Source organism: Aethina tumida, chromosome 1 (genome assembly GCF_024364675.1).
Source record: "Aethina tumida isolate Nest 87 chromosome 1, icAetTumi1.1, whole genome shotgun sequence".
NCBI classification, from domain to species: Eukaryota; Metazoa; Arthropoda; class Insecta; order Coleoptera; family Nitidulidae; genus Aethina; species Aethina tumida.
In genome coordinates, this window is record NC_065435.1 from 5,001,429 (window position 1) to 5,015,689 (window position 14,261).

At 26.9% G+C, this 14,261-nt stretch overlaps 4 protein-coding genes across 7 annotated transcripts; 1 reads left to right on the forward strand and 3 right to left on the reverse strand.

Moving 5' to 3' along the window:
- Nucleotides 1-1,035: 1,035 nt before the first annotated feature.
- Nucleotides 1,036-1,743, reverse strand: LOC109597999 (L-rhamnose-binding lectin ELEL-1-like). The gene is made up of 5 exons (XM_020013809.2): nt 1,663-1,743; nt 1,580-1,609; nt 1,354-1,522; nt 1,189-1,292; nt 1,036-1,136 (listed from the first exon to the last, which is right to left on the reverse strand). The coding sequence occupies exons 1-5, from the start codon at nt 1,724-1,726 to the stop codon at nt 1,111-1,113; spliced, it is 393 nt and encodes a 130-aa protein (XP_019869368.2). The 5' UTR covers nt 1,727-1,743; the 3' UTR covers nt 1,036-1,110.
- A 1,536-nt stretch (nt 1,744-3,279) lies between these two features.
- On the reverse strand, nt 3,280-5,941 carry LOC109598012 (L-rhamnose-binding lectin ELEL-1-like). Of its 4 annotated transcripts, none has more exons than XM_049961269.1 (5): nt 5,822-5,890; nt 3,830-3,859; nt 3,604-3,772; nt 3,436-3,539; nt 3,280-3,381 (listed from the first exon to the last, which is right to left on the reverse strand). In XM_049961269.1, exons 1-5 carry the CDS (start codon nt 5,883-5,885, stop codon nt 3,374-3,376), a joined length of 375 nt encoding a protein of 124 aa, XP_049817226.1. In that variant the 5' UTR covers nt 5,886-5,890; the 3' UTR covers nt 3,280-3,373. The 4 variants fall into 4 exon arrangements, with proteins under 4 accessions (XP_049817226.1, XP_049817227.1, XP_049817225.1 ...); XM_049961270.1 differs by lacking the exon at nt 3,830-3,859 and adding an exon at nt 5,739-5,768 and having other exon boundaries at nt 5,822-5,889; XM_049961268.1 differs by lacking the exon at nt 5,822-5,890 and adding an exon at nt 3,913-4,009.
- Nucleotides 5,942-7,217: 1,276 nt separating this feature from the next.
- On the reverse strand, nt 7,218-7,946 carry LOC109598000 (L-rhamnose-binding lectin ELEL-1-like). Its single transcript, XM_020013810.2, has 5 exons — nt 7,856-7,946; nt 7,773-7,802; nt 7,547-7,715; nt 7,382-7,485; nt 7,218-7,317 (listed from the first exon to the last, which is right to left on the reverse strand). Exons 1-5 carry the CDS (start codon nt 7,917-7,919, stop codon nt 7,280-7,282), a joined length of 405 nt encoding a protein of 134 aa, XP_019869369.2. The 5' UTR covers nt 7,920-7,946; the 3' UTR covers nt 7,218-7,279.
- Nucleotides 7,947-10,545: 2,599 nt separating this feature from the next.
- LOC109598006 (eukaryotic translation initiation factor 2D) lies at nt 10,546-12,947 on the forward strand. The gene is made up of 6 exons (XM_020013817.2): nt 10,546-10,697; nt 10,747-11,683; nt 11,927-12,138; nt 12,190-12,279; nt 12,331-12,698; nt 12,756-12,947. Exons 1-6 carry the CDS (start codon nt 10,642-10,644, stop codon nt 12,818-12,820), a joined length of 1,728 nt encoding a protein of 575 aa, XP_019869376.2. The 5' UTR covers nt 10,546-10,641; the 3' UTR covers nt 12,821-12,947.
- The last annotated feature ends 1,314 nt before the right edge of the window (nt 12,948-14,261 follow it).

The window sequence follows — 14,261 nt, forward strand, 5'->3', positions numbered from 1 at the left end:
TAGAGCCACTTTTTTCAACAGAACATGAGACCTGGTCAGACGGGCAATAGAAAATAATAAAGTTCGTTCCAATTATTCAAATCTGATGGCATTTCATGGGACTCACTGTGAAGCATGGTGGAGGAGGTATTATGGTTTGGAGATGGATGAATGATGATGGAGAATCGTATGTTTCCATTTGACGAAGATAACATGAGTTTAAAGTGAACTTTCCAGCACGACAACGATTCGAAACACACGTCTAAGTGAGTTAAAGAGTGGTTAGCTTCTCAGAGAGTACATGTAATGTCTTGGCCAGCACAAAGCCCATATCTAAATCCAATTGAAAACCTTTGGGATGAAAATCAGTGGAAAGAAATATCGAACGATTATATTGAAAAGCTATTGAAATCAATGAAAAAATAGTGTTTAGAAGTTTAATAATGTATATGCTACTAGATTCTAAATAAAGGCTAAATGTACATAAAGTTGTTTTATTTTATGGTTGCCCTACTTTTGACCCTTGAAATTTTTACAAATATTAATAAATATCTAACTAAATCCACTAATAAACAATAAGTAATAATTTTTCAACTTGACTGGTATGGAGTTTAAAAGCAAAGGAAAAATGCAATTCACATTTAAGGAATATGTGTTTTAACAATTTGATACAATTTAGATTTCTTTGACAAATATAAATATCAATAAAATGAATAAAAATTCTACTTATTCATAACAAAAATATGTTAATAACATTGGGTTTTTGTTACTTCTACTGACACGTAAAATGCCACCTTCAAGTGTTTTATTACACCAAAATAAATACAATACGCAATCAATTTTTTCTATTGCATTCATAAAAAAAATAATACACATATAAATACAAATTTTGATTTTTAAAATGTATGTAGATAATTTGCTAGAAATATGGTGAATAGAAATTTAAAAAAATACAAAATCAATTTACTAATGTTAAGTAAATTGAAAATATTTTCCCTTTGGGGTAAAATAAAATAAAAATTTGCCAACAAAAATGATGAAAATTAAAAAAAAAACTTGCTTACATATTTAAATTTATTTGACAAAAGTAAATATACATACATATATTTCGAAATACAGAGTTTTCGAAATTTATCTCCCGCCATCCTTTTTAGGCTCTGCAAAATTGTATTATAAAAACTATATTATTAATATAATTTTTTTGTTAACCTAGACAATCGTATCCCACTTTCAAGTGTTTTGTTACATGTGGACAGGGATCCCCAAACTCGCTGTAATGTGCGTATAACATACAAGATGTTTGATTATTACATCTACAATAAAAACATTGTACATTTAAGTATGAATTTTGGTTTTTAAAACGTATCGCCTTACTTATCATGCACGACACTTAAAGCTGTTGGTTCATAACAGTGTGGATTTCTTCTACTACCACATGTATTTGAACCAGAATTTCCATAAAATACCGATGTTAATGCAATTGTCAAGTTTGTCGGACATTTGAGTTTATTACGATAACCTTCGCAAATAATAACTTCTTGAGCTAAAAATATTCTCAAATAAAAACACCCTTATAACTTGTAACATTAAATAATCTTACATATAACTCTGGGCTCAATTTCGTCCGACACTAAAAGCACAACATTCTGCAATAAACATTTATGTAAATAAACATATACATACCTATCATGTAAGACGTTAAAAGCACAAGAAATATTAGACAGAACATCTTTATTATTACACTCATTTTTGAATAATGAGAATTTAATTGATATCATCTGTATATAAAAGGTGATATTCAATTTAATTTTATTGCTTTTTTGTTCATGAAATGATATTACAATCATAAAATGTTTTATTAAAAACAAATAATGTTTTTGTAATTAATATTCTAAGAATAAACTGGTGAAAAACAAATATTTTGATTGGAAAAAATTGATTGGCTTTGAAATTAATTTTTTTCTAGTAACTCTAAACAATGACTGTTATTGTTAATTAATTTTTACAACAATACTAAGATGATTTAAGTTTTGTATAAAAATATTCAAATATTTAAATATGAAATTTATAATATAGTAAAATATTATAAACTGAAGAAAAATACAAAGATGATTAAGTTTTTGCATAAAAATATTCAAATATTTATATATGAAATTTATAATACAGTAAAATATTATAAACTAAAGAAAAGTTACACAACTAAATTTATTTATTATTAAAATATATGAATGAATTGAGTACCTATATATGTTTATTGTTTTTTTGTTATTGTATGGATAAATTTAAAATATTTATTAAAATAAAATCGTATGTGTTCGTGGAGCATTTCCTACAAAAATATATGTTGAGAATTTTATAATAGTTACACAACTAAATTTATTTATTATTAAAATATATGAACGAATTGAGTAGCTACATATATATATTTATTGAATTAATATTTACTTATCTATGAGTTATAAAATTTAGAAGTAAAAAAGAAATTTTCGTTAAATTATTCAAACAAACATTGACCTTCGATATCCTCTAAATGGTAAAAGTTATGAAAAAATTGTAAGATATCTTCTTTATAGAGCGTTCAATTTCCAACAAATACGGGGTGAAGAAAAAATGGAAAACTGAGATGAGGAGGACTATCCTATTAAAATTAAGTGCACTGTTTTAGTTCCTTCTTATAAACCTCGAAACAAATTTTATTTAACTATACTTGTAAACACATAAGTAATTGACAATTTTTTATTGCAATGTATTTGTGTATTTGATTTGATTTAATTTCATTTTTAAATGTTTAATTTCGTTGTTAAGGATAACATTAAAATAAAAATAATTATATTTGTGAATTTTTTAACGTGACTGCTATGAAGTTTAAAAACAAATGACAAATGCAATTCACATTTAAGAAATGTGTGTTTTAACAATATGTTTGAGAATTTGGTACAATTTAGATTTGTTTGACGAAAATAAACTTATTTACTTATTCGTAACAACAATATGTTATGAACATTAGGCTTTTGTTACTTCTACTAACACGTAATTGCCACCTCCAAGTGTTTTATTACACCAGAATAAATATCTCCAAAAACAATACGTAATCAATTCTTTCTATTGCATCCATAAAAAAATACTCATACATATTATAAATAATAAATTTTGATTTTTAAAATGCCTGTAGGCAATTTACTAAATATATGGTGAACAGAGATTAAAAAAAAAAAAATACAAATCAATTTACTTGTACGGGACGACTAAATTGAAAATAATTTCCCTTTGGGGTAAAATGATGAAAATTAAAAAAAAAACTTATTGATTACTTACATATTCAAATTTATTTGATAAAAGTAAATATACATACATACAGGGATATCCAAATTGATCCCGAAACTTAGTTCTATTTTTAAGGAGCTGAAAAATTGTATATTACAAATACTATATTATTAATATAAAATTTTTGTTAACCTAGACAATCGTATCCCACTTTCAAGTGTTTTGTCACACGTGGACAGGGATCCCCAAACACACTGCTATGTGCATATAACATACAAGAGTTTTTCTTATCACACCTACAATAAAAACAATATACATAGTATGCATTTTGTTTTTTTTTTTTTAAATGTATCGCCTTACTTATCATGTACGACACTTAAAGCTGTTGGTTCATAACAGTGTGGATTCCTTCTACTACCACATGTATTTGAACCAGAATTTCCATAAAATACCGATGTTAGTGCAATTAACATGTCTTTCGGACATTCAATTTTATTACGTGAACCTTCGCAAATAATAACTTCTTGAGCTAAAAATATTCTCAAATAAAGACACGTTTATAACTTATAACATTAAATAATCTTACATATAACTCTGGGCTCAATTTCATCCGACACTGAAAGCACAACATTCTGCAATAAACATTTATGTAAATAAACATATACATACCTATCATGTAAGACGTTAAAAGCACAAGAAATATTAGACAGAACATCTTTACTATTACACTCATTTTTTGAGAATGAGAATTTAATTGATATACATCTGTATATAAAAGGTGATATTCAATTTAATTTTACTGCTTCTTTGTTCATAAATTGATATTACAATCATAAAAAGTTTTATTAAAAACAAATAATGTTTTTGTAATTAATATTCTAAAAATAACCTGATAGAAAACAAATATTTTAATTGGAAAAATTGATTGGCTTTGAAATTAATTTTTTATATTAACTCTAAACAACGACTGTTATTGTTAATTAATTTTTACAACAATACAAAGAGTTTTTGTATAAAAATATTTAAATATTTAAATATGAAATTTATAATATAGTAAAATATTATAAACTAAAGAAAAGTTACACAACTAAATTTAATATATATATATATATTATATATTATATTATATATATATATATATATATATATATATATATATATATATATATATATATATATATATATATATATATATATGTTATTATATATTATATTATTATCTATTATGTTATTATATGGATAAATTGGACATGCCTATATTTCCTCTCTAAGCTTCTCGAATGAAGCTTTGTGAAGAGATTAAATTTGTATAATCTTCATGTTGTTTTTGTAGGATTGATATCAGGAGCTTGCGTCGGACTAGGCAAAATATTGAAACAATTTTTGATTTGTCTTTGAAATTGTTATCTTATTGAAATAAATTACTTTACGATATCATTTCTTCAATATGTTAAAGCAAAATGTTGTTTAATATATCCCTGTACATCACTAATAACAATTCATCGCCATTGTTACTCCCGTTGGGGTAAATCGAGGAAGTTGAAAAGTGCACTGTTTTAGTTCCTTCTTATAACCCTCGAAACAAATTTTAATTATCAACTATCCTTGTAAACACATAGGTAATTGACAATTTTGAGTGGGGCACACTGCATGAACGTAAATACGATTTTGAACTTTATTGCAATGTTTTTATGTATTTGATTTAATTTCAATTTTAAATGTGTTAATAAATTAAATGCCACCTCCAAGTATTTTATTACACCAAAATAAATATCTCCAAAGGCAACACGTAATCAATTTTTTCTATTGCATTCATAAAAAAATACACATACTAAATATATGGGGAACAGAAATTAAAAAAAAAAAATACAAAATCAATTTACTTGTACGGGATGATTTTGGGGTAAAATAGAATATGAAAATTACGATAGAATACGAAATTACAAAAATGATGATGAAAATTAAAAAAAACTTGTTGTTTTGACATATTTAAATTTATTTAATAAAAGTAAATATACATACATACAGGGATATCGAAATTTATCCCGAAACTTAGTTTTCTTTTTTAGGAGCTGAAAAATTGTATTACAAAATTTTTGTTAACCTAGACAATCGTATCCCACTTTCAAGTGTTTCGTTACACGTGGACAGGGATCCCCAAACTCGCTGTAATGTGCATATAATATACAAGATGTTTGTTTATTACATCTACAATAAAAACAATGTACATTTAAGTATGAAATTTGGTTTTTAAAACGTATCGCCTTACTTATCATGCACGACACTTAAAGCTGTTGGTTCATAACAGTGAGGATTTTTTCTACTACCACATGTATTTGAACCAGAATTTCCATAAAATACCGATGTTATTGCAATTTTCAAGTCTTTCGGACATTCAATTTTATTACGGGAACCTTCGCAAATAATAACTTCTTGAGCTAAAAATATTCTCAAATAAAGACACGTTTATAACTTATATCATTAAATAATCTTACATATAACTCTGGGCTCAATTTCGTCCGACACTAAAAGCACAACATTATGAAATAAACATTTATATAAATAAATATATACATACCTATCATGTAAGACGTTAAAAGCACAAGAAATATTAGACAGAACATATTTACTATTACACTCATTTTTCGAGAATGAGAATTTAGTTGATATACCTCTGTATTTAAAAGGTGATATTCAATTTAATTTTACTGCTTCTTTGTTTATGAATTGATATTACAATCATAAAAAGTTTTATTAAAAACAAATAATGTTTTTATAATTAATATTCTAAAAATAAACTGGAGGAAAACAAATATTTTGATTGGAAAAATTGATTGGCTTTGAAATTATTTTTTTCTATTAATTCTAAACAATGGGTGTTATTTATTTTCATTAATTTTTAGAACAATACAAAGATGATTTAAGTTTTTGAATAAAAATATTCAAATATTTAAATGTGAACCTTTTAATATAGTAAAAATTATAAACTGAAGAAAAGTTACACACCGAAATTTAATTATTATTAAAATATATAAATAAATTGGATGCCAGTATCTGTATATATACATTTATTGTTTTTTCAGTTATTGTATGGATAAATTTAAAATATTTATTAAAAATCTATTAAAATCTGTACGCATTGAGACTTTTTTTGTGGTGGGCATTTTATAACATTTACTTATCTACGAATTATAAAATTTAGAAGTAAAAAAGAAATTTTCGTTAAATTCTTCAAACATTAACCTCCGATATCTTCTAAATGGTAAGATATCTTCTTTGTAGATCGTTCAATTTCCTACTAAAAATGTAAATAGAAATTTTCTATAGGATCAAGTAATGGCGAGATATGAATTTTGCCATAAGGAGGTGAAGAAAAAATGAAAAACTGAGATGAGGACTTTCCTATTAAAATTAAGAGCTCAACTTTGGAGAGCATTTTTTAAGGGTGTCTAGGAACCAATTTTTCAGTGTCAGAAGTTAAAAAAAATAATCGATTGTTTTGGCCCACCTTAATATATTGTATTTTTGAAAGGCATATTTACTAATTAAATCTGTGTGTCCCTCTTGTTTTATAATTTTGGCCCGTCTTATGGCATAGACTCGACCAATTTCCGAATATATGACATGTCTATATTCCTCCAAGCATCTTGAATGAAACTCTATGTATAGATTAAATTTGTATAATCTTTATATTTTAATTATCCATTTATCGATTCAAACTTGTTCTAACTCCTAATATTTTTTGTAGATACCACTAGCCCCGTTTCTTTTTTTTTATTAATCCAGGAAATCACTGAGTTTAGTAGTATTTACAGTTCATCTTATTTGCTTACAAATTTTAGTTGAATAACTATAACTACAAATGTACTAGAAATACAGTGGTGAACAGAAATTTTAAAAAATACAATAATTCAACTTGTTAAGTATAACTAAATTGAAAATAATTTTTCTTTGGGATAAAATAAAATGATTGCTTACATATTTAAATTTATTTAACAAAAGTAAATATGTACATACAAGGATATCGAATTTTATGTCAGGCTTCTTGTGTAGTGGTATCATTTAATTTACTTACTGAAAAATTGTATTATTATATATTATTATAGAACTATATTATTAATATAAAATTTTTGTTAACCTTGACAATCGTATCCCACTTTCAAGTGCTTCTTTACACGTGGACAGGGATCCCCAAACTCACTGTAATGTGCGTATAACATACAAGAGTTTTTACCATTACATCTACAATAAAAATAATATACATTTAAGTATTAATTTTGTTTTTTAAAATGTATCGCCTTACTTATCATGCACGACACTTAAAGCTGTTGGTTCATAACAGTGTGGATTTTTTCTACTACCACATGTATTTGAACCAGAATTTCCATAAAATACCGATGTTAATTCAATTAACAAGTCTTTAGGACATTCAATTTTATTACGGTTACCTTCGCAAATAATAACTTCTTGAGCTAAAAATATTTTCAACTAAAGACACATTTACAACTTATAACATTAAATAATCTTACATATAACTCTGGGTTCAATTTTGTCCGACTCTAAAAGCACAACATTCTGTAAAAAACATATATACAAATAAATATATACATACCGCTAAGGTAAGACGTTAAAAGTACAAGAAATATTTGATAAAACATCTTTACTATTACACTCATTTTTCAAGAATGAGAATTTAATTAATGTACATCTGTATATAAATTGTGATATTCAATTTAATTTTATTGCTTCTTTGTTCATGAAATCATATTACAATCATAAAAGTTTTATTAAAAACAAATAATGTTTTTGTAATTAATATTCTAAAAATAAACTGGTGGAAAACAAATATTTTGATTGGAAAATATTGATTGGCTTTGAAATTGATTTTTTCTGTTAACACTATAAAATGACTGTTATTGTTAATTAATTTTTACAATAATACAAGGATGATTTAAATTTTGGTATAAAAATAATTAAATATGAAATTTATAATATAGTAAAATAGTATAAACTGATAAAAAATTAGACTACTAAATTTATTTATTATTAAAATATAGAATTGGATATGTTTATTGTTTTTTCTGTTATTATTGAGTGTACTATGCAACTGGTCAATCAAATTTTATTCTTTCAAAAACTGCGAACTTGTTTATTTTTCAATACACAATCTCCAGACATCAACCCTGTAGACACCATAGGGGATGACATTTAAAATCTCTTTAAAAATTAAATTGGCTATGTTTATGTCCAGCTCAATTCGGAAAAATATATAAACATTTTATAGAATGTTTTTATAGTACTGTGAAACATAACAATAGTAAATTAATATTACTTCAACATATTCATATTAAATAAAAAAGTAATGGCTAAGAGATTTAGCATTTTAAAGAGTACCTGGTATAATGACCTCCACTGTTTATATAAAATGTGTAATTCTTTTTCCTATTTTTTTTGACAAATGAAAAAATATTTAATATTACGTAATATGAATTATTTTAAAATAAATATATCTCCTTAAAAATTCGATATAAGATATAACGATAAATTTCCCAAAAGATATTTCTGAAACCGGCAAATATATCACAAGGTAGTTCGCAGCAACCAACACTTAAATTAGTTTTTTTTTTTTACCTAGTCTGTATATCTCTGTACAGCCAAAGTCAATTTTAGACACCCTGTATATTTACTATTAAAATTTAACGCGCTAAATTTATGACATATTTTAAATTGCATTTTATTATTATTATAGGTAATGTTGTGTTTGCGGTTGATAAGTATGGGTATATCCCCAACGTACGTCACCGACAACCGGCGTGAGCTTCATACGCTGTGTTGCCATTCACATTTCATTTCATTATTTTCTTATTAGTCTTTGCGCTTTTGTGTCTTGTGCCTCGTTTTGTGTATTTGTATTTTTACATAGTTTTATTTGTTAATGGTATTTTCATATGTCTATTCTTTTAAAATGTACTTATTATTATTTGTTTATTTTCAGCATTGTTATTTCGTTCTTAAATTTTAAACAAGTTATTTTTTGAGGTAATTGGAGTCTCAAATGAAGTACCAAATTTTATATAAAATTCCTAACTAGTTTTTCTTTAATCACAGCATTTTTTAATAATACCTAAATAATTAAATACTATACTATATACTACGTATATTTAATTATTTGGGTATATAAATAATAATAAAATAAATATAAGTATTTAATTATTTAGGTATTTTGTTATTTAGGTTAGTATACTTTTCATTCAAATTGGAGATTATATGTAATGTTTAGCTTTACATTTATGTTTCATATAAAACTTTTGTTAATTGTTTAGACTCGCAGCTCCTAATTTCGGCTGAAAAAAATAGAAAGAAAGACATTCTTCCTATTATTTTTTTCAAAATATTGTACTCGCGCCGAAGAGTATGTTTTCAACAAGTAAAAAATTAAGATTTTCTTATAGAAATTTCAATTTTAAGTTGAAAAATATTGACTAATGAGATTTTTCATTGAAATTTTTATGAACAATTTTTTTTTATATTATGTGCCTATTTTTCTCAATAAGTTCAACAAAAATAGAATATATAAAAAAAAAATAAATAAAAACCTAATATAACCTAACCTGACCTATATTTTTTTCAGAAAGTTCATCAAAAAAAATTGTCAATATTAAATTTAATAAAAATTACAAAGTTTTCAAAAATTCAACAAAAATTGACAAATTACATTATTGACAATTTTTTTATATTCTATTTTTGATGAACTTTCTGAAAAAAATAGGTCAGGTTAGGTTACATTAGGTTTCCATTTCTTTTTTTTTTTTTGAAAATATCCACCAGCAAAATTTCGTTCATCTTGAAAATAATATGGTTCATACTCAAAATGTTGAGAACATGTGGATGCGATGCAAAAGGAAACTTCGTCACCAATTTGGAACTATAGAAGATTTATTTCTCTCATATATATAACGGGGACCATTTCAATGCCATACTTATGTGCATTAGACAACAATATCCTCTCTTACAATAAACTTTAATTCCGTATTTATTGTTTCGTTTCATTTCTTTCGTATTATTTGCCACAACAAAGGCATGATATAATGTCAAATAAAAATAAATTATAATTTCTCCAAATACGACTTATAACACAAATTGGCAACACCGCCCGCAAATTAGAAGTAAAGCGGGCAGATAGCGACGTACGTTCTGCATAGGTTCATACTTATCAACCGCAAACACAACATTACCTTATTATAAAGTTAAGAATAATGTTATTGTGTTTAAAAAAAAAGAAATAATAAAAATTAAACTTTTTGTTTGTCGGAAAACAACTGTCAACTTGACGGTGTCACCCTAACCTCAATTGTCAACATAACCTTAAGTCACACTAAACATTAAAAAACTTTCAAGATGTTCAAAAAACCTTTCAAAATTAAAAGTAACTCCCAAGTAAAAGGATCCGAACGGTGAGTGACATAAAATCCGTCACGACGCATATTAATCGCAGCATTTCAGCAAGTCGTTCAAAGAAACATTACTGAAATCCTTCCCGAGCATAACGGAGGTCGAATTTAACGAGTTCCTGCCCAAAAAGGAGGTGCTCAATACCATAAAAGTCCTCACTTGGGAGGAGGAAACTGTACAAGTTTACACTGTACAAAAACGACCCATGATTTTTGATGTCAGAGGCAAATGGTACCCGACAGTGTATTTCCTTTGGAAATTTCCAAATCTGGCCTACGCTTTCACGACACACCCACAGGTCATGCAGTATTTATCGTCTGGGGCAGATTTAATGTTACCTGGTGTGTGTACACCACCCCACAACACTGGTTTGCCAAAATATGGGTCATTAAATGAGAACGATTTGTGCTACGTGAACCTGTCCAACAATCTGGCGGCTGTCGCCGTCGGTGTTGCTGCACAAAGTTCTAGGTATATGGTACTGGCCAACGGGAGGGGTAAATGCGTGAACGTTTTACATTTTTATGGGGACAAGTTGTGTGGTATTGAGGGTCAGTCCAATTTGCCAATACCGAACATGGGAAAGCCTGAGTGGCTTGTTCTGAAGAGTTTTGAGGATGATTTTCCTGCTCTGGGTGAAAGAATTAAACCCGACCCGAACGTTGATGTAGAAGAACCAGAAATAACAATAGAACTTACTGGTGCACTATGTGATACAAATCAAGAAGATAATATTCAAAGTCCCGAAGAGCCTGAATCAGATGTGGCTGATGCTAAGGAGGAAGTAGACACTGTAGAGAGCATGGATGAGAGATTACAGTATTGTTTTTTGGTAGCTGTAAAGTATTCTAAGACATTGACTTTGCCTTGTTTGACATCCAATTTCTTTAAACTGCATATGATGCCTGCCTGTCCTGAAGACAAAACTTTGGATATTAAGAAGTCCTCATATAAAAAATTAAAGCCGTTCCTTGAAAAAATGTCTCAGGTAAGTAATAAAGCTTGTTCTATAAAATCACACTTCCTCTTCTGCTTCTAAACATTCCTATTTTATTATTTTAATTTAGAATTTAAAATATTTAATAAGTTTACGTTTTGTCTCAGTAACTTTGGTCTAATTTACTACACAAACAATAAGAACGCTTTTAGGTAGTTTTTTTGTAATTCTGTCAATTTAACTATTAAATAATACACTTCTGTAAATACTTGTGTAACAAATGAGACATTTTAGTTAGGAGTAATTACAGTGAAAGAAATAAAGAAAGGTGTTGAAGCAATTACTTCAATAAACAAGGACAGTCCCACTTTCTGCGAATTCTATATAAATCCTCAAAGTCGTCCTAAGAACGAAAATGAAGAAAGTAATCCTCACGCTACAAATATAGTTGAATCTTACATAATCACCCCTTCAGTACTTCCAATTTTTATAAGCGAGGGTTATCAGTAAGTTTAAATTAGTATAAAGGTCCGGACAAATTTACAGGCTTATTTTAGAAAGGGAGACACAATTCATGGCACGGACGTAAGAAAGTTTGTTACTAAATACGTTAAAGATAAGAATTGTCAGGACGAAACGAATCCGAAGTGATGATTTTTATTATGTGTTTGAATTTAATGAAAACTGGTTGATTTTAGGTTGATTAAGCCGAATGCGGATTTGAAAAACGTGTGCAAAACGGAAACGTCGATAACTTGGGAAGAATTAATAGAAAAAGTATGTGACAGCATGAAGAACTGCTTTAAGGTTTCGACTCAGGGTGAAGAGTTGGTGAATAAAGGGAAAGTATCGCCAATTACGTTGACTGTTGCCATGAGATCTGGCAACAAAAAGGTCACACTTATTGATAATTTGGAATTGTTTGGAATTAAAATACCAGAATTTGCTAAAGAATGTCAGCATGGAGTTGCAGCTAGCACCAGTATTAGTAGACCTCCAGGAAAGAAGTCTGATCAGTTGTTGGTGCAAGGGAATCAAGTTATTTTTGTATATAATCTCTTAACTGGTTAGTTACTATTATCATTTATATATACTGTTGCGACTGATTTGAGATTTGTTGTAGAAAAATACAAGATTCCGAAAAAATATATCAAAGGCTTAGAAAATGCTCCAAAGAAAAAGAAGTAATATTCTGGTTGACTTGTTGATCTTAAAATATTATATTTTCTGACAATTAGGCGTTTGTTCCCAAATATCGTTATAAAAAAAAAAGTATACCTGTATTTTACATACAAATAAAATATTTATACTCATATTTGTTGTGTTTAAATGAATTATTTAGTCAAATTAGAAGTAGAAGTGGATAATTTCAATTATTTTAAAAATACCAATGGCATAACATTTCAGCAAATATATTATAAAAATAAGTTTTAATAAACAATCTAAACCACTAATAAAGCTAATAACATCTATTTCTCGCTATCCTTTTTTTTCAAATTTCCCGCTACAAATGTAACTTAGATATATTTCTCATAGATGTCCGTTATAAATTGCAGTTTTCTGTACAGAGATTTAAGAGATTCTAAAGAAAGACACTAGATGTAGAAATTAAATCCTTTTTGGTGAATTACCCGAAATTATAATTAATTTAGTCGATATAAAATTATGACATATAAAAAAATAAATCTTAAAACTGATGAATTTATTAGTTAATCTTTTTCTTAGTATATATAAGAAATAATTATATAGAAGACAACATTTATTGATAAGTGGTTTCCATAAATTTCATATAAATTTTAATTTAAATAAGTATAATTATAATTAGTTATAATAATTTTTTATAGTGTATGACAAATGAAAGCCTCAATATTTTTAACGGGTTACTAGAAGCTGTAGCGTCGCCGCAGAGCAATGTAACAACAAAATGCACTTAGAGCAACCTAAACGTATTATAAGCGCATCGACGACCAATGAACGTCAATTTATTTTCTTCCATTTTTGTATATTCCCCACTCAGCACTTTAATTATGATCCATATTGAATTTTTTAAAACACATTTCCCGTTCGAAAAAGAACTAATTACGAACTAATAGATAATAATTCCGAGACCGATGAGATATAAATTGAGAATGCCGCAATAAGTCAGAAACCATAAATATAATATTGAGTGGTAAAAACAAAATTCCACAGCTTGGCTCTGAGACGAGCAATTACATTCAGAACTCTACGCTTTCGTTATCACTTCCTATCCGTTTCATTCCGTCCGTTTGTGTTTTTGTATTTATTTTTATAATACCCTTAAGCCGCATACGGAAAATTATTTTGCGCGATAGTTTTATTTAATTGTTTTTTTTTTCAGTTTGTCTTGTTTAAATAATATGAATTTAAGTCTGCTTATTCTGCTTGGAAAAATGTGTACGTATAATTTTTTATAATAATTATATGTTAATATGTATTTGAAACTGTGATGTTTTTTAATTATTTTAAATTTTAGGGTCAAAATTTTGAAATTTATTGTTTTTTTTGTTTATAAATTATTGAGGACTTAATAAAAATCAATAAAATAAGAATATGTTATAGAGGAAAATTTTAAAAATTGTTGAATTATTCAAAATTTCAAATATAAACA

What these genes read in the sequence shown, in the direction of transcription:
- LOC109597999 (XM_020013809.2), bottom strand. Translation starts at nt 1,726, where the DNA reads ATGAGTGTAATAATAAAGATGTTCTGTCTAATATTTCTTGTGCTTTTA. An exon ending in TTTAACGTCTTACATGATAG is followed by an intron (nt 1,610 to 1,662) that starts GTATGTATATGT and finishes TTGTGCTTTTAG; the next exon opens with TGTCGGACGAAATTGAGCCC. An exon ending in TTAAGTGTCGTGCATGATAA is followed by an intron (nt 1,293 to 1,353) that starts GTAAGGCGATAC and finishes TTTTTATTGTAG; the next exon opens with ATGTAATAATCAAACATCTT.
- LOC109598012 (XM_049961269.1), bottom strand. Translation starts at nt 5,885, where the DNA reads ATGAGTGTAATAGTAAATATGTTCTGTCTAATATTTCTTGTGCTTTTA. An exon ending in AATTGAGCCCAGAGTTATAT is followed by an intron (nt 3,773 to 3,829) that starts GTAAGATTATTT and finishes GAATATTTTTAG; the next exon opens with CTCAAGAAGTTATTATTTGC. An exon ending in TTAAGTGTCGTACATGATAA is followed by an intron (nt 3,540 to 3,603) that starts GTAAGGCGATAC and finishes TTTTTATTGTAG; the next exon opens with GTGTGATAAGAAAAACTCTT.
- LOC109598000 (XM_020013810.2), bottom strand. Translation starts at nt 7,919, where the DNA reads ATGAGTGTAATAGTAAAGATGTTTTATCAAATATTTCTTGTACTTTTA. An exon ending in TTAAGTGTCGTGCATGATAA is followed by an intron (nt 7,486 to 7,546) that starts GTAAGGCGATAC and finishes TTTTTATTGTAG; the next exon opens with ATGTAATGGTAAAAACTCTT. An exon ending in AGTGGGATACGATTGTCAAG is followed by an intron (nt 7,318 to 7,381) that starts GTTAACAAAAAT and finishes ACAATTTTTCAG; the next exon opens with TAAGTAAATTAAATGATACC.
- LOC109598006 (XM_020013817.2), top strand. Translation starts at nt 10,642, where the DNA reads ATGTTCAAAAAACCTTTCAAAATTAAAAGTAACTCCCAAGTAAAAGGA. An exon ending in CAAGTAAAAGGATCCGAACG is followed by an intron (nt 10,698 to 10,746) that starts GTGAGTGACATA and finishes GCAGCATTTCAG; the next exon opens with CAAGTCGTTCAAAGAAACAT. An exon ending in TTTATAAGCGAGGGTTATCA is followed by an intron (nt 12,139 to 12,189) that starts GTAAGTTTAAAT and finishes GGCTTATTTTAG; the next exon opens with AAAGGGAGACACAATTCATG.